This window comes from Abramis brama, assembly GCF_963993115.1.
Source record: "Abramis brama genome assembly, chromosome: 5".
Taxonomy (NCBI): domain Eukaryota; kingdom Metazoa; phylum Chordata; class Actinopteri; order Cypriniformes; family Leuciscidae; genus Abramis; species Abramis brama.
This window is the reverse complement of record NC_139967.1, coordinates 18,123,266-18,142,217: the sequence shown is the minus strand read 5'-3', so window position 1 is coordinate 18,142,217 and position 18,952 is coordinate 18,123,266. Positions and strand designations below refer to the sequence as shown.

The 18,952-nt window shown below is 38.9% G+C and overlaps 2 protein-coding genes across 2 annotated transcripts in view; one reads left to right on the top strand and one right to left on the bottom strand.

Annotated features, from left to right (window-relative positions):
• Window positions 1-1,481, bottom strand: part of adamts15a (ADAM metallopeptidase with thrombospondin type 1 motif, 15a) — a 30,063-nt gene extending 28,582 nt beyond the window's left edge. Inside the window, exon 1 of the mRNA XM_084113246.1 lies at window positions 243-1,481. Coding sequence (XP_083969372.1) covers window positions 243-1,178 — 936 coding nt within the window. The 5' untranslated portion in view covers window positions 1,179-1,481. The remainder of the gene's footprint in view (window positions 1-242) is intronic.
• A 1,897-nt stretch (window positions 1,482-3,378) lies between these two features.
• Window positions 3,379-18,581, top strand: adamts8a (ADAM metallopeptidase with thrombospondin type 1 motif, 8a). The gene is made up of 9 exons (XM_084114270.1): window positions 3,379-4,136; window positions 6,690-6,929; window positions 7,912-8,044; window positions 8,767-8,934; window positions 12,033-12,331; window positions 13,725-13,911; window positions 14,047-14,219; window positions 14,726-14,901; window positions 16,018-18,581. Exons 1-9 carry the CDS (start codon window positions 3,417-3,419, stop codon window positions 16,751-16,753), a joined length of 2,832 nt encoding a protein of 943 aa, XP_083970396.1. The 5' UTR covers window positions 3,379-3,416; the 3' UTR covers window positions 16,754-18,581.
• The last annotated feature ends 371 nt before the right edge of the window (window positions 18,582-18,952 follow it).

The window sequence follows — 18,952 nt, the reverse complement described above, 5'->3', positions numbered from 1 at the left end:
CCATATTTATACTTATGCAGTGCACATTTGGACTTAAAAGATGTGATTACAGTGTTATCATAAAGCATGTCTAAATTGGGCTGATTATTGGGTAAGTAAATTGCAGCCGCCTGAGTGGTGTTCAGTTTTGTTTCATGTTGCAAGCCATCTTGATATAATTACCAGAAGATACATTAGCCGGATCATTATATTCACTGATTCTCATACTGCCCCCTATTGACGAAACGCGCATTACTCCTTACCTGTTTTGTGAATAGGATTGCCGTATCCCAATACTCCTCATGCTTGTCATTGTTTTTGTTCAGCTTCTTCTGCCAGGTGCAGAAATTACGCAGGGTCATCGCCGCGTTCCCGGAAACCTTGGGTCCTTTCTCTTCCTCGTTAATCACCATAAACTTGACAACCACGATGTTGATAGAGTTGAGAATGGTGGGGTGTTTGTAAAGCTTAGCCGCCACAGACATTAAGGTCAGCACGTAATGCTTGAGGTCATCACCGTGGAATTTGGCCATAGATTCATCGGCCACCACTAATGTCTCTACATAACGCGGAATGGAGACGAATCTTTTCGAGCGGTTTTTCAGAACTGACATGGTGATGTTACTCATGTGTTCCTTCATGTGCTTAAACTTCGCCAAATACTGCGCAACGGTGTGGGTCACATCGCTGTCCACGCCGCACCTTGACGTTGAGTTTCCACTCAAATTGGCGTTAGATCTGCGTCTGATGACATGCGCATCCACATTTTCCCGGCTGGTGTCGTTAAAAGCCGGCTTGACGAAATATTCCCAGCCATCGTAACCGAATGCGCCCTGCAGCCCCTTGCACAAGCTGAGCGCTGCATAGGAATATGGATCAGAATTCACCTCACCGGCATAAAAACACCGGCTCAGATCTTCACTGTGCGCGGAATTTTGAGCAGTTGGGTCGGCGCGCGTCGAGAAACCGGGAGCAATGAAGCTGGAGTCCGACTGTAATTCGAGTACAAAATCTTGTTCAAATGCACTTATTTTAAATACAACTTTTTGCTCCAACGTGTTGTCTTCTGCACCGACTAAACTGTTCTTGACGTGATTCAGTCTTACGGGCACGCAAAACTGACTCTGCATTGAATTCACATTTTCCAATTGAGCATAGAACACGTTGACAAGAAGAACTGACCTTAGCAACAAAAACATGTTTGTGCGCGAGAAAATTGATTGATAAAGCACAAATTGAGATAGAGTGAGATGTGGATGCAACAATATTCCAGGATGCGGTTGCACTAAAATGTTGCTTTTGCGCGTCCATAAAGTGTGAAATCCGCCGGTCTGTGATACATCCCTTTCTTGTACCTGTAAACTGAAGCAGCTCTACTCATCTGTCGTCTTTATGTGCGCGCGTCATGTGCAAACATCTAGCGCTTGTCATCAGAAGTTTTTGGGGAGGTGCTCGAGTGCGCTCACTGTGTATGCTTCTCGATTTAAGGTTAAGCCTGCAACTACTTGTGGCTGTGTGAGCTTTCGCATCATCAGCCTGCAGCGCTCCAAGAGCCGGGTTTCCCTCCCACTTCATTTACAGCATCCAAACAGTCTCTTATGATATGAAGTTCGCAAGGGGAGGACAGCACATGAACTATAGACATATATATATATATATATATATATATATATATATATATATATATATATATATATATAGTACTGCAAAGTTCTAAATATATTCTATTATGATCTTAATTTATTTTTTAGTCTTAGCTTGTATCTGTTATGGCTACATTTATTTTTATTTCTCTTCCCTTTTCTAAAACCTTAAAACACCAGGGAGTGATATAATCATAATTTAAGGATAGGTTATGTAGCTAATGGTACCTAACATTTATATTATTTTCCCATAATTTGTATATTATGTTTCCATAATTGTTGTGTGCTCGGCCGTTTCCAAATATTTTTGGTATAATACACTGTCAGAAACAAAAATCGGAAAATTAGGGGTACAACAGCTTGTCAGTGGGGCAGTAGGCCTACCCTTAAAGGTACTCCTATCACTAGGATGCATATTATAGGCCTACCTTATAGCTGCATTGTAAAATTTCTTATGAAATTTCTTATTTCTTGTGTCAGTTGCAGAACCGCATACTTGTATACTAGCCTATTGTACTACTTTTACCATATCTTTCTATGGCAGAAATATTAAGGGTAGTTATGCTAAAATACGGTTCTGAATTCAGCATCTGTAATGAATCTAAAAATTGTCAATTTGAAGTACTTCTTCAGTGGACCCATTCAGTTATGCACAGGTGTAAGAGCGACATCTTGTGGTGAAACAATTTCAGCACAGTTTAGTAAATATTAAAAAGCTTTAAACTACGACCAATAATTTCAGAATAACCTCTTTCCATTCCAAGCAACCACAAAACATTTTTTTTTTTTTTTTTTTTTTTTTTAGTAGGCTACTGGACAATGTTTTGTACCGTAGGATGCCATAGGATCTCTTGTTAAATTATTACCTCCAGTTTCCAACTTTATGCTCTAAATGATACAATGTTGCCCCTTAGCGGTGGTTTTGAAATCAACCTGACATCAGCCACTGTACGCTAAGCTATGATAATGAAGACCTCGATGAAAAACTGTGTGTGTTGTGAATAACCTATTAGATGTCCCTCCTCCGATCATTTTTTTTTTTAAGAATTGTCTTTCTGTTTTGTTTTTTAGAGGTTTTATGAGTTTAAAGTATGCAGGATTTAACTAGCCTAAATCAATACCACAGATAGAGAGAGAAGCTCGGGGGTTTGCGTTAATTATTTAACGTAATATATTTCAAACTGATATGCACTCCAAAACGTATTTGGGAACTTTTCAAAATCATTCATTTTGATTTATAGTACACCTAGCCATGATATTCAGATGTCACCTTGCTCGTGTGTACACCGCGTTACTTCCAAGATTTTCACTAGTTTAACACGCTCTCTAGCATCTACATGGTTGACACTCAACACATACTTTGAGTGTCCTGCAGCATTCCAGCCGGCTGTTATAATAATAGCTGAAAGTAAGACCCGCTGTAGTGAAAAAGGGGGCGTGTTTTTTTTTTCTTCTTGCTTTGGCGCACGAGGGGGAGGAGAGAGAATGAATATCAAAAATAAACCGCGTATACGCTGGAGAAGCACAAGACAGTATAAATACCAGCAACGCGAACATTCTTCGCTTACAGTTAGCCGGATGAGAATTATCTTATAAGACTGTTTTTATGAACTCTCGAGACTTAGCCTAATTTTAATTCTTATTAAGTCAATATTTATATTAGGTTTTTCATAGGATTTTCATTATCTTCATCTGCATATTTGTTTTAAAATATAACTATCTGTGCGTCCAGTGCCGCTTACCTATTTTACAACATAGGCTACAGTTTTGAATATTTCCGAATTCAATATTAAAATGGTATCCACAATAGTTTGTTATATATTTTTCTTAGTAAATCTTATGTCTCAGTTTGCTCTGTGTGAGCTAAACGAGGAAGAGGAAACTGTGCCAATAAACCTTGCATTCAGAAAAGGTGTTTTTTGGAAGAATGAAGAGAGAACGCGTTTTAAGATCAGTGCCTTTAGCCAACTTTTTGTGCTTGACCTGACGCCGGACAGCAAGTTCGTGTCTCCAGCATTAAGCGTCCAGCGCATTAAAGCGAAGAATCTCCCCGCGGTTCTGGACGCCTCCAAGAGCGGAGGTTCTCTCAGGGGTGTTACCCAGCGCGGAGACAGCGGTGCGGACCTCAGAGACTGTTTCTACACCGGATCGGTCAACTCCGAAAAGGAATCTGTAGTTGCTGTTAGTTTATGTCACGGCATCCAGGGTACTTTCATAACGCAAGGGGACGAGTACTATATTCAGCCTAAAGCAAGTGTAAAGACCACCGGGAAATCTTTTACGCAGGTGCACGTAGTTAAAAGGCGAGTCTTTTCCAACCACCGGGGAGCGTCAAATATGGTCTTTGATCAAATAAAAGTGGACCGTTTTGTGAAAGAGAGCAACCTGAACTCCAGTGAAGACGAAGACGGCAAAATGAGACGCGCAAAAAGATTTGTGTCTGCTGCGAGATACATCGAGACTCTGGTAGTGGCCGACGCTTCAATGACACGTTTCTATGGAGATGAGATAAAGGTTAGTAAACTGTATCTTTTATCGCAAATTGCTCATTGAACATTTTTAATTTACAAATGTATTAGTGGTTAATAGGCTATTAGATCTGCCTCTCGGGTGCATAAACAACGTTTCAGTCAACTAATTCATTGTACACAATGTAGCTACAGTTCAGCTTTCACGGAAGAAAGGTAGCGTTCTCCCTCTCTCTCTCTCTCTCTCTCTCTCTCTCTCTCTCTCTCTCTCTCTCTTTTAATTTAAAAAAAAAATTTTTTTTTTACATTTTTGCGTTTTACAAGCTAATATCTTTAAATAATATACCCCAGTTATTGTCCTTAGCAATGCGGAAAACTGTGACTGCAATATTTATAGTAGCCGATGCCTATTTATGGAATATTTGTAGAAATACTTTTCTGTAGGCTAACTTATTTGCACCCGCCTTTAATAAGTTTTCCAGGTGACATTTAATACCCTTACGAAAATGAACCATGGTTTTATTATAGTAAACGTGTGTAGGCTAACCATGTTTGTTTTTTTTGTTGTTGTTTTTTGGCGGATTGATTACCATAGGTAGCCTACCACAGTTTTACTACAAATACCATGGTCAAACGAGCCTATGGGTAGTGTAGCAAAACCGTGCTTAATTTGTGGTTAGGCTACCATAGTGGAACTACAATAACCAAGGTGTCTTTTTTTTCTCTTTTTTTTTTTTTTTTTGCAATAAAACCATTGTTATTTTTCGTTAGGGTAGGGCTACATCTCTGAGCATGTGCAGGTCGCACGAAAGTGTAGGCTACACTTCTGATGACATTTTCGGTCAATATAGGCTACTGCAGTGTTGTAGGGAGCAAGGATCCTGGAGCGAAGAACAGGCTTTTTGAAAGGCGAGGCATGGTTTCTCTTGTGAGAGGTAGCGGATTAGCATAATTTTGCCTGTACCAAGGGATGTGTTTTGGGAATTGAAAGCGTCAGTGTCTTCTTTCTCTCCATGGTCGCTCGCAGCGATTCATTGAAATAGAAAACCCGGAGTAGATTGGCGTTTCAGAACTCTCTGAGCGAAATCTGTCACTCCGCTCTACCTGCATAGTGTGGGTTTCAGTCTGCATGTTGCATAGAGGTGGAGCTAGACTAGGTCAAGCTCAGCCCATGACGTCCAGAGAGGTGGTGCTGGACGTCATTTGGCTCTGCAGTGAGCCTCACTTGCGTTTCTTGGAGAAATGCGAACCGGGCAGTGGTTCAAATCCGCGGGTTCCCCGAACCGCAACTCCGTGACCCTCCCTTGGTAGAAATCGCGTTCCCGTCCTCTACGTCACTGATTGGTGGCGTCTTTTGGAGCGAGTTTGTAAAAATAAATGTGCAAACTAACTGTTCATGTTTGTCCAAGATGCAAGTTTTTGGATATTAAATACTTATAGAACTATATGAAAAACACATTTTGTAACACACACTGTTACCCTCAAGGTCTGTACTGAAGTAAACACTGAAAGTAGGGAATGTGTTTATCCATTAGGCTATAGCTGATGTGCCACTAACTAAATATGAGTGCACTCAAAACAGCTGTCATATGTGCTGTTTCACATTATCAAGGATTTCAGGGTAAAACTATCATTCAGGGACACATTTCCTTTGCAGTCTTTATTCTAAAATTCACACGTACAAATAATCAGAGTAAAGATATGCGTATTTGCCGTGCTGTCCGAAGGGAGCTCTGAATTTGGCCCAAACCCAGAGTACACTCCCCCATATCCCTGGCTGGAATAGGAACCAGACAAGAGTGAGGAGTCGGGGTGGCGGAGGGGGGATGCAGAAAAACTGTCGAGAGACATGGTGTGTCGTCTATGTAGGCTTCCTCTTGTGCTGATTGGGTCGATCATTTGAACGTGTTCCTCCTGAACTTTGTTATTAAAACATAATTTTCAGCTGCATTCACAAGTCGATTGAAGTACAATTTCTAAAACGATGTAGCTCTTAATGGTCTATGGTTTAGAATTGAAAAGTAACATAAATCAGGCAAACCACTCAAACTTGTGGTTTGAGGGTGACTGTGGGGTTGGTTATACTGATTGTAGCAAAATATGAAACTAGTCTGTGAATCAGAAATACAGAGGGGGGTGAAAGGACCATCTGGAAAAGAAGGACAGACAGGAGTTGTTTTTGTCCCATATTATTGATATAAAGAAGAACACATTTTTTAATATTTTGGTCCCACAAACCTTCAGATTTTTGCTACCCCTTTATTTAAATATACCCCTTTTGTTACCCCTTTATTTATATAACTTAACATATGTCTTTATTAAGTCTACTGTGATGTTTGTGTATCATCTGCATTAATATGTCTAACATGGAAACTTGTGCCTGTTTTTAAAACTTTTATCAAGTCATAGTCTCCAAAAGTATGAAACTGAAAACAGTCGATCAGACAATCATCTAATTTTAATGCCAAGAGATATTTTTGGTACTATATATCCAGGGGTGTATTTTTTTTAAGTATCTTTGAGATTTGTTTATGCAGTGTATCCACAGACCATTTTTGTTTCATTACTAAATTTATATTCTCTCTCTTTATTTCTACAGCACTACCTCCTGGCGGTGATGTCCATGGCAGCACAGATCTATGCACATCCAAGTCTGAAAAATGCTGTTAGTCTGGTGGTAGTAAAGATGGTCGTTGTTGAGGATGAGGAGGTGGGACCTGAGCTTTCAAACAATGGCGGTGTTGCCCTGCGCAACTTCTGCATGTGGCAACAACATTTCAACCCAGGCAGCCAGAGGCATCCTGAACACTATGATACTGCCATCTTGTTCACCAGAGAGGTGAGAAACACAAAGCATTTTTTTCATAACAAAATAATCCAAATTTGAATCGAACGGCAACAGTAATTGAGATCTCATCATCTTGTGCACCAATGTCAGTATCCTACAACGGTTGCAATCAAAAAAAATTATGAAACAACTGGACCGTGTAATAGCAGATTTTCTTTTAAAATCAGAAATATGTAGGTTAAGTAATTTTTTCATCAGGAAAGATGGCAACTTTCTCCCCAACATTTTCAGTCCAAACACATTTTACAGCTTTTGATTAGCTCATTTGGCTAGCACTTTTCCAAAACAAGACATCATTTCATTGAGGCAATGACAGGGTCATGATCACAATGCTCAACAGGGGGCCCCTTGTTCAGTCTTCAAGACAGCACACATGAGACTGTAGCACTGCCAAATCCAGAGGGTTAGCACAGCATAAAATAGATGTAGGAGAAACTAAAATTTGGCTGGACATCCAGCTGAGAGCAATACAACAGAACTCATGGAGGTCTCAGTCCTTCTGTGGCTAGATGGAGAAACAGGTGGTTTTTATTTAGTGGAGGAGGTCTGTGTGTCTCTGGTCGTCTCACATGGCTTCACTGAGACGTCTTCCACAGTCAAGGTTATCCCTGTCTGACAGGGAAGTGCTGGACAGACCTATTGGTCTGCCTGTGCGGTCCAGCTATCTCACAGTTAATTTTCCCCCTTTTTTTTCTTTTTTTTTTTTTTAGTACGCAGTCTGCCATGTATTTGCTTCATTTTACGATGGAAACACTGACAAATATGTTTTGCTGGCAAGAGCCTGCTTGGGGGAAAAAAGGCTGTCTGGAACTAATGGAGCGATGGCTGGATATCAGTGTCTCAGATGTGTCCCCCTCTACTCTCCTCTACTCTCCTCTCCTATCCTCTCCTCTCGCTTTTCTTTTTTTTTTTTTTGTCTCACATCTCTCTTTCTCATTTGCCCACTTGTCTCTCTCTCTCTTTTTGACCTCAGGATATTTGTGGATATAAGGATTGTGACACTCTGGGTGTAGCTGATGTTGGCACTATGTGTGACCCCAAAAGAAGCTGCTCAGTTATAGAGGACAATGGCCTTCAGGCAGCATTTACTGTGTCACATGAACTCGGTATGTTCACACACATGAACAGACTCCATGTCTATAGTTGGACATCTCACCCTAACTGACTGTCTGGACAAGAGCATGTGTTCCAGACTTAGTCATTAATTAATGTAAACCAGCTGTTTTCAGCAGCTAAAGTACACTGAGAGCTTTGTGTGAATATTAGTGCTGTAGAACGATTTCAAATTTTAATTGAATTTAAAGTGATTAAAGTTAGAATTTGGTTCTAAAATGCTGAATCACATGTCAATATTTTTGGAGACAAAATTAAGATAATTCAAAGACGTATTATTGTAGTAGACTAGTAAATTATTGAATATACTTACATATTGTAGTGGCTTTAGAAGTCACTGTATTGCCGATTTCTATTTCTATATCGAGTTGTCAGTCCGTCCAAGGACAAGTTCTTATATTCCATCTGTGCTATTTTCTTGAATCATATTTTCAGGAGTGAGCACACACAAATAGGTGTTCAAAATACTTACATTACGGACATTTACGTTCAGTTATTAAGCACCAAGTTGCAGTAGTAACTGCAGTATTGTTGTCTCTTTAAATGTTTGGTTGTAAGTGACACCCTCTAGAAAAGTCAAAAACTTCACAGTGAGCAGCAGTGATAAACATCAATGAAAGACATATAGAGCACAGTCATATTGAGGAGCACAGCAATGTGTGAAAGTTATTACACTGTACATGTACATCTTTTTGTTTTCCTCTCCTTTTTTCAGGCCATGTACTCAGCATGCCACATGATGATTCAAGAAATTGTGAGAAATGGTTTGGGCATCTCAATGGACATCATATGATGGCTCCTTTCTTCATTCACCTCAACAAAACTCTTCCCTGGTCTCCATGTAGTGCTCTATACATCACAGAGTTCTTCGACAATGGCCACGGTATGATCCTTCTCTGTTTGTCAGGATACTGTTTTAATCATTTCCCTTCTTTAAAATGTTTATGTCAGTGAAAAAGTACTCACAGAAAAGGAGTACCATTTGTTTTTCTCTTGTCTTTCTGAGTGTATCTTTTATTAACCGCTGGTTTTCTCTCGGTTAACATTAGGTTTTCAGTTTTTGTTTGGTTTTGGCCATAGAACATAATGGTGCATATTTCCCAGAGACCCAGAGGGGAAAAAATACAATAACATTCAGTGAAGTTTTTGAGACATTTGGCTTAAATTGTAAATCTGTCATTCTAAAGTTAATGGAAACATGTCACAGAGAATCTACTGTATAATTTTGATCTTAATGTGCGGTGAAAAATCTCTATAATGTAGATGCCTGTGTTTTATGAATTTACTTTCTTCCAGTGTTTTGCACGTTTCTTGTTTAAATGCCTCTTCTGTCTGAACTTACTCCCAAACCACTAATAATGGGCTGGTTGGACCACACTGTGTAATTTTGCTGAGAGTGTCAAAACTAACAGTATTTGCAGAGCAAGCTCACTCTCACTCACTTCATCTACTCATGCTTTGTATGAATATATACAATACTGTTCAAAAGTTTGGGATCTGTAAGACCCCTCATTTTTTATGTTTCTTATGCTCACCCAGGCTGTATTTGTTTGATCAAAAATACAGTAAAACATTAATATAGTGAAATAGTATTACAATTTTAAAACACTGTTTTCTATTTTAACATATTTTAAAATGTATTTTATTATTGTGATGGCAAAGCTGAATTTTCAACAGCCATTGATCCGTGATGAAATCATTCTTATAATGCTGATTTAAAGGTAGGGTAGGTGATTTTTTATAAACACTTTTTGTTATACTGGTTTAAAGCCACACCGCGGACTTTGTGACCTAAAGAGTTGACGCATACGAGTTATTTTAAATGATTCCTCAGGCCAATATACAGCGTTTGACACTATTAATGCTCCGAGCGGGGCTGCCCTCTTGAAATACCGCCTATGTAAGTTTGGAGAAGACGGACCGTCGTTGGCCAGGTCATGTGACCTGGAGAACGTATCGCTTTGCGGCCATCACGTGACCATAGGCTCTGATATACTCATGGAGCAGACTTTTGCGACAGTGCTGCGGCGCTTGTGGCCTCTAGGGGCGCTAGACGTGAAAGTTACAGGTCTAGCGCCCACAAAAGTTCCGCGGTGTGGCTTTAAACTTTCTTCACATCCTGAGAGCAATCAATAATAGAAGTGGTTTAAATAAATTTTTTTTACATATCTTCTGTCGAAGTCTCAGGACCAAAAAATATTTCCGCGCACCCTGCTCGCACAGACATCACACGTAATCAGTGCGTTCTGCAAGGCTATGCAGAGTTGTGGACAGTCACTGAGTGCCACAAACAAACAGCAGCCACCTTTTACAGTTCCTCCTGAACCAAAACAACGCACTTATGCTACGTTCACACGCACTTTTGCTACGTTCACACCATGTCGTACGAGATGGCAACCCTTGACGTTCTACCTGCAGCTGTTCACATCCTCAGACTCGGATTTTTGCGTTTCTATGTCAACACTATCAACAACGAAATGAATCTGCCGCAGTCAGGTGGTAGAAGTAAGAGTTCTGTAAGTTGTTTACATTCATTATTATTGTAATGTTATGTTCTTTGAGAGATGAGGTAATTTAACACCGTCCCCTGACTCTTTGCAGGCGCTGTCTGTGTTCATGTGTTTTGAAGGAGATGTGGCTTTGGAGAGCGCTCTAAATGGGGAGGGTGGGATCTTGCTAGCCTCTCCGAATTTGCCTACACTACCTTTAATACTCAAGAAACATTCCTTATTATCAACGTTGAAAGCCGTTGTGAGGCATAATATTTTGGTGTAAACAATGATATTTTCAGGATTCTTTGACGAATAGAGAGTTGAAAAGAACAGTAGAAATTTTTTGCAACTTTATAAATGTATTTACTGTCACTTTTGATCAATTTAATATGCCCTTGCTGAATAAAAGTATCACTTTCAAATAATCTGACCCCAATGTTAGTTTCCTATCTATGAAGCTGTGAAGTTGTGATGTAACTTCATGAAGTAAAAGATCTTTCAAAAGGGACTTGTCCAGACTGCCTATAGGGATACCTGGGGTTAACTGTTGTTCAAATTAAGTAGAACAATTCACAATAAAGTTGAGCTCAGATAAGAAAAGTGACAGCTCAGGAAATACGGTAGACATATTTTCTCCAGTTTTTGATTTATCTCCGCCGATATCTCAGTCTACACGCTCTCGTTCCCAGTCTTCCATTGACTCATCTTCAGTGACTCACACATTCCAGGTTTAACAACTGTTTTCCCTCACAGAAACACTATGCGTAGCCAAGCACATGCCGTCTTTACCGGTCGTACTGTTGCCACAGGTAGACTATGAACTGATTCGACTTCAAGGCTGTTATTTTCTATTGTTGTTATGCCTGTATCCGTTTCAACAAAAGCCTTTCATTACTAAGCATTGATAACATTCATTTAGGTGTGCAAAGCTGTATTGAAACTTGTCCAAATTTTTAATGTGTCCTCAATACTTTAAGCGTAATTAGATTTCACAGTATCAGTCTTGGAAAAACACAAAGGGAGTCAAGAAGTCTGCATTATTGTTTCATGGTGTTATACTGTCTCCATATCTTTATCCATATGGATAAAACTATGTTTAGGAAGGACTCAGGGTAGACATTCCTTACAGTAAAATTATACTTTCTTTTGTTACTGATTCGATTTTTTGTTCTAGAGTGAGCTAACTCCACAATAATAGGTTACATAATGGAAATCTCCAGATGGGAGACTATTAGGTCTTACGCACATTAGGATTAGAGGAGGTACAGTGAAATCTCTCTGCTATGAAAATAGTTCCCTCAAGCTAAGGTGCACACCTGTTTTAGACTCGCTGAATGTAAGAGATTGTTTTATTTGAAGTAAACACTCGGTCAATGGCAACAGGCTTAAAGAAAACAGTCCAAACCACCTCATAAGCATCATTACAGGAGCTAGCAGTTGAATATCTCTAAATACATATTGAATAAGACCCTTCATATGTATTCCTCAGGTGACTGTTTGCTGGATCCACCTGAGATGACCATCCCTTTACCCGCTGAGCTCCCCGGCCATACGTTTGGTCTACAACGTCAGTGCCAGCAGACATTCGGGGACAAATACATCCAGTGTCCTAATGCTCCTAAAGAGCATGCATGTGCACAGCTGTGGTGTCAAGAGGAAGGAAAGAGACAGTGCACTACCCGGAATGGAAGCCTCCCCTGGGCCGACGGTACTCCCTGTGGGGAGGACAGGCGATGTCGTGAGGGTTTATGTGTGTCGAGTGCACTGGAGGAGGCGGGAGAGGGGAAGGTATGCATGGCCAGGATGTGTATGTGCGTCATCCAGTTTTATCACACTTCACCTGTCAGCACGTATGCATCTAAAGTGCGGGGGGGGGCGACTGGAAACACCTCTGTACAGATTTATGGGCACCGCTATTAAAAAATATCTGACATTTTAGGTGACGCCTTGCTTTTGGGCCCTTGTACATCACCCTATACTCCCTTTTAAAAATTGTAAACATTAGCACATACTGTCCTGATTTTCTCTTTTGATTATTCAAAACTTTTACGTATTCCCCTTCCTTTGACATCAAAGATGACACATTCTTTTCACCATACTGTTTACATGTTTGAAAAAGAAAGAGTCAGACTCATAAATAAAACGTATTCCTCCTCTTGGATCCCAACCAGGCCCTGTCTCTGAGCAGCTTAAAATAATCAATCTACTTTAAATCCAGCTTCTAAATGCCAGAAAGAGAGTTTATATAGAGGGAGCCTTTAAAAAACTCAATTATTTTTGAGCCTTCCATTTTCAGATGCATGTATTCAGCAAAGCCTCTTAAAAAGTGTGATTATGTTTGGTGTAGTGTAAAAAAAAAACAAAAAAAAACTTGTGATCCCAGACGGCCTGGCTGTGAGAAGGCATCCTTCAGCCAACTCATAAAAAACCCTGACAGAAATGCAGTGTGGTATGCTCACATTCTGTCAGCACTACGCTTACTGGAAGTGATGTTTAGGACTTTGCAAGGCTACATCAGGGGTCAAGATGAGCACTGTGATTGACTCAGATAATACAGTTATTTGAAGTTTATAAATGTTTACATAGAACAAACATAGTGATTTTACATACAGTGTATAATAAAATGAAATAAAAAACGAATTATATAATAATAATTGCTTTCTACTATTTATTTATATAATTTTGTTTCAATGTTTTAAGAAATGAATACTTTTATTCAGCAAGGACACATTAAATTGATCAAAAATGACAGTAAAGGCATTTATAATGTTACTGTTAGATTTCTGTTTCAAATAAATGCTGTTCTTTTGAACATACTATTCATCAAATAATCCTGAAAAAATGCATCACGATTTCCACAAAAACATTAGGCAGCACAGCTGTTGTCAACATTGATAATAATAAGAAATATTTCTTGAGCATAAAATCAGCATATTAATATAATATGCATATACAGTAATGATTTCTGTAGGATCATGTGACACTGAAATTGGAGTAAAGGCTGCTGAAAAATTAGCTTTGCCATCAAAGTAAGAAATTACATTTTAAAATGTATTATAAAAGAAATCAAATTGACTGTTTTTACTGTATTTTTGTATTTTACTGTGTTCTTTTGGATTATTTTCTACTAGGTGCAACATATTACAGTGAAATGAATAAACAGCCTCTATTTGTCCTCCAGGTGCCAGTCAATGGTGGTTGGGGAGAGTGGGGCCCTTGGGGGCCGTGCTCACGAACATGTGGTGGGGGTGTGGAGTTTTCTCACCGTGAGTGCACTGCTCCAGTGCCACAGAATGGGGGATCGTACTGTGTGGGACAGAGGGTCAAATACCAGTCCTGCAATACTCAGACTTGCCCAGAAGACCATGGTAACATTTTATAAATAAACCTCTTTGGGTAGCATAATGTCACATGAATGAAGTCAAGAGGTCAAAAACCCATGCATTTGTAATGATCGCATTATTCTTAGTGGTGCACCAGTGACTTTTATTTTTTATTCACAGGCAAAAGCTTCAGAGAGGAGCAGTGTGAGAAGCATAACAGTGATCGTTACTTGGACATTCAAGGGAACATAAAGCAGTGGATCCCCAAATATTCTGGTGTCTCTCCACGTGACCGCTGCAAACTCGTCTGCCGAGCCAAATGGAGCAATGAATTCAAAGTTTTTGAAGCCAAGGTGCAGATCCGTTGAAAACGCTTTCTTTTTAATCTAATTTGATCAGCAATAATGACAATATGTGAAAGAAATGTTAGTCTCTTCTGTGTAACTGCCTGCTCTAAAGCTTTACTAAGATGTCAGATGATCTCTTTCTTAGACTTCCCTCTTGCCACAGGCCCATTGATATCTTTACACTCCCACTAAACTCTCATGCATGAAATATTTTCCTTGTTGTAAAATGTGAAACCTGAGCACCCGAATCCTACAGTCCAGCTACTTCCTTAAGCTCTTGAGTGCACCTCTGTAACTGATATTTCAGATACAGCTGAAATGTAGTTGGTTTTGCGTCATCAGCCCAGAGTTTTGGCCATTCCGCTTTACATGGAATAGCCATTATTTGAGAAAAGAATACACTGAACTTAGCACTTAGGCTGCCATTGCAATATAAATGCACATTGTTTCTTAAAGCATTTGTTTAGTGTTTCTGTCTATTCTAATGCAGATCTTTTATATGTTCTGGGCAGGTTGTGGATGGCACCACCTGCGGGCCAGACACCACATCTATCTGTGTTCAGGGCCAGTGCATAAAAGCCGGTTGTGACCAGGTCATAGGCTCAAATGAAAAGCTGGATAAGTGTGGTATCTGCGGAGGCAACAGTACGACCTGTAGGAAAATAAGTGGCTCACTTAACAAAGCTACGTAAGTAAAAAAAAGAAAGAAAAATATATTAATATATTTAAGCATTATTAAAATGTTAGAAAACTGTCAAATAAACTCTGGGAAAGGATAGAGTGAGCTGTTGATATAACTGAGCATATTTAGTTTTTGATAAGGATGCACTGAAATTAATATTCTATCCAAAAGTAATTTCATGTTACTATATGAGCAGTATTACAATTCTACATAAATGAAAAATAAAACACTAAAATCAGTGCTACAAGTGAATTTAGGTATCACAACATTATAATGTATAGATGAAAAATAGACATTAGTTTTGAGATTTGCTAAAGATTTTTAATTTAACAGTGTTATTAAATGATTCTTTTTTTTTTAAATATCTAAGGTAGTCTAAGGTATGTAAAAGTAGGGGAAATGAGCATGTACAATTAAGTATCCAATATGAGTCACTATATAGGCTACTGATAAATTCAAAGTCTAAGCTCCAAAAGTGGGTTTTCATAGCAGTACAATAGAAGAACCATTTTGTGTTGCCCAAAGAGCCTTTCAATCAACAGTTCTTAAAAGAACCTTTTTTTGTCTTATTGTAACGTTGTGTAGTACTCCAAAATGCAGGCCGCAGAGATAACAAAAAAGTCTTCATTGAACATGGAGAATAACACAGGAGAACACTCGGGAGAATATAGGAAACTACACACGTAAATTAAGCACGAGAACTGACAAGTGAACTGAACATAACAGGGAGTATAAATACCAGGCAAACATAATGACAGACAGGTGGAAATCATATGTAACCATAAGAACAAATTAAGATATAAACAGTAACCAAGGAATCCAAAACTAAACAGAGCGGGGAAACAGGAACTGAAGGAAACAAAACAGAATATCAAAATAACTGACCATAACCGTGACACTTTGAGTAAAGAACATTTTAATAATCTAAAGAACCTTTTTTCCACTATCAAGAACATTTTGTGCTGTGGGAAGCTTCCATGGATGTTAAAAGTTTTCAATAAATGCCAATAAAGAACCTTTATTTTTAAGAGTGTAATGTCAGCCAGTAACCAATATTGTATGGATATATCATGCATATCATCCTAGTTTATGATATACTGTTTGCTTATAATATCTCCACAGTATTGGCTACATTGATATTGTTACCATCCCGGCTGGGGCTACTAATATTGACATAAAGCAACGCAGCCATCGAGGCATCGCACACGATGGTAACTACTTGGCGGTAAAGGCAGAAGGCGGAACCTACATCCTGAATGGGAATTTCTCAGTGTCTATGGCAGAGCAGGATATCCCAGTGCCTGGTGCCATGCTTCGCTACAGTGGCTCTTCCACCACCTTGGAGCGACTACTCAGCTTTCACACACTTCGGGAGCCCATCACTGTCCAGCTGCTGTCCACTGCTGGGGACACCTCACCACCTAGGATAAAGTATACTTTCTTTTTGCCGAGGGATGTGCCTTTTAGCAAACCTGGCACAGAGAGCAGGATTTCGGCACATGTTATCTTGCCTTTTGGTGGAGCTGACTGGGTCTTAGGTGAGTGGTCTGAGTGCTCCAAGAGCTGTGGTGCTGGATGGTCTAGGAGAAGCGTTGAGTGTAGAGATGGGCAGGGATCCCTGTCTTACTTCTGCGATGCCGACCTGCGACCGGCAGACATCCGGCCCTGCGGGGATCTGCCCTGTCCCATTTGGCAAATGGGGCCGTGGTCAGCATGCTCACGGACTTGCGGACCCGGAGAGCGCCACCGTACCGTAGTCTGCATGGACTACATGGGCAAGGTTCTAGGGCATGAGAAGTGCAACCCAGATAAGAGGCCAGAGGTAGTTGTAGGAGAATGTTTTTACCAGGACTGCTAAAGCTGACAGTGAACAGTGTTAGAGAATGAGGAGGTGGTGGGATCCGTTGTGTCTGTAGTGACTGAGAAAGCCCTACCAAGCTTCACAAGCAATCAAAGGAGCTCTTAGACATAACAAGGGCATTTGTTATGAATTATTACCTATATCATGGTTTAATCTAATTCTCTGTGTCTTATTTTGTTTAATTTTAACCACAAAGGTAACCTCCCACGGAGATCTACCTCAGTCAATACAAGCTTCATAATGTTCACAATTGTTTAGAGGAATCCTTTTGAAAACAGCAAAACCTTTGAACAAACCTGCTGAAATTTTATTCAAACATCTGTCAGATACCTCCATAATGCAGTATAGTTTACTCCACATATGAAACAAGTCCAAATTTAATGATATACCTGAAGGTGGTCACATAAATTATTCAAGTCAGAGCGTCCACTTTCTTTAAAAAAAAAAACGTCAGAATGGACTGCATTTTATGTCTTCATACATGCTAGACAAATTGATTTCACACATTTATTTTAATTGCCAGCTTTGTAGCATTGAGTCTGTTTTGTAATTATATCTACTACTTTTAATACTGGTATTACCCATGAAGGCTTTCAGATTTTTCATATTACAACACTGGAAGAAACAGTATTTGGAAGTACAGTCCTTTACTGGCCACACAATAGCTGTATTTGAACAACATACACAGAGATAAGAGCTGTGGGAATAGATACAAATATGCTAATTTTACTTTTAAAATGTTACCTGGTTACGACTGTTAAGTTGGATGAATGATTTTAGTTTGTAATGTAGAATCAAAGTGGAACTGCCTTCTCTCACACACTGTTGTTATTCAGCCATTAGGCAATAAGCTACCCCGGTCTGACAGCAACAGTGTAAAGACTGCAAAGCGTGCCTTAAATTTAAAAAAAAATGTTAGCATCCACTGATGCACATTACTTAAAAGGGGATCATATAATATAATCGATACTGGCATATGTGAGTTTACAGGAGAAAATAATTTATTGCTAAATGTTCATATAGAAGTGGATAATTACTGTATATTATTGGACACACATGTGCCCTCAAGATAATTGCAATTATTACCAAAACAAAAAAAAGAAAATACATTTCCTGTGAAAGACACTTTGAGATTGCATGCATTTTTTGCAATCTATTAGGTTTATTTGTCTTTACTCTTCCAAGCTTTAGTTGACACTGTATAAATACATTTAACATACATCACCCTCACACCCATCATAAGAATGAAGAGAAAAATAATTTGAATGTTTATATATATATATATATATATATATATATATATATAATGTGTGTGTGTGTGTGTGTGTGTGTGTGTGTGTGTGTGTGTGTGTGTGTGTGTGTGTGTGTGTGTGTGTATGTAATGAGACGATAGGTCAAGTGTTTGTTTAAACGCAGTAGTACTACTGAGTAGACAAGCCTGATTTTTCTGAAAGTTTCCCTTTAACCAGAAGAACACTGATATTTTTCAATAAGTGCAAGAGTTGTTTCACATGTGGTAAAATGAGATTAAATTTGATATGTAATTGCAAAATTACCTTGCCTATAATTAAACTGAATAGGACCTGTAAAGAAAAAATGAGAGAAAAGATTTGCATTCCGTTTGAGTCAAAAGTATGCAAGTTTTTGAATGGTGCATATTTGAAACTAAAGCATTCTATCCCTTCAATGAAGGTCTGCACAATGCTATTGTTATAGCTTCCTTTTACAAACTATTTATTTTTTCTACCTTCAACACCTAATGTTTTTCCTTGATGCTGCTGTCTGTCTTATACATGATTGATGTATGAATTTAAATCAATTAAATATGTCTACAATAAAATTGTTCCTGATTCATTTGTAACTAAGGCTTCCACATCAACACATTGAAGAGTCAATTATAGAGACAATGTTACCTAATTATACAAATCATTCATAAAACGTTTCAGCAATGAACAAAAAAGCTGTATACATACATAAAACATGGATGGAAAGTTGTATGTCCATACTAATAAAAGGCTAGGAACTAAGATTAAACTTCAGAGCACCAATGAAAACTCAGAGAAGATGCAAATGTAGTAGCCTAAACTATAAGGACTCTGTGTTAGAGGCTGTGTGCAGTCTGGTTATTTCAGTTGGTTTTTGTCAGGGAGGAAGGTAAGTTTTCTACATTAATTAAATCTTATTTTAATAAGAACA

Bases quoted from the DNA above. Each gene is read 5' to 3' on its own strand.
- adamts8a (XM_084114270.1), top strand. From the start codon at position 3,417: ATGGTATCCACAATAGTTTGTTATATATTTTTCTTAGTAAATCTTATG. The intron at 13,912-14,046 runs GTAACATTTTAT...TTTTATTCACAG, and splicing joins GACTTGCCCAGAAGACCATG to GCAAAAGCTTCAGAGAGGAG. The intron at 14,902-16,017 runs GTAAGTAAAAAA...ATATCTCCACAG, and splicing joins GGCTCACTTAACAAAGCTAC to TATTGGCTACATTGATATTG.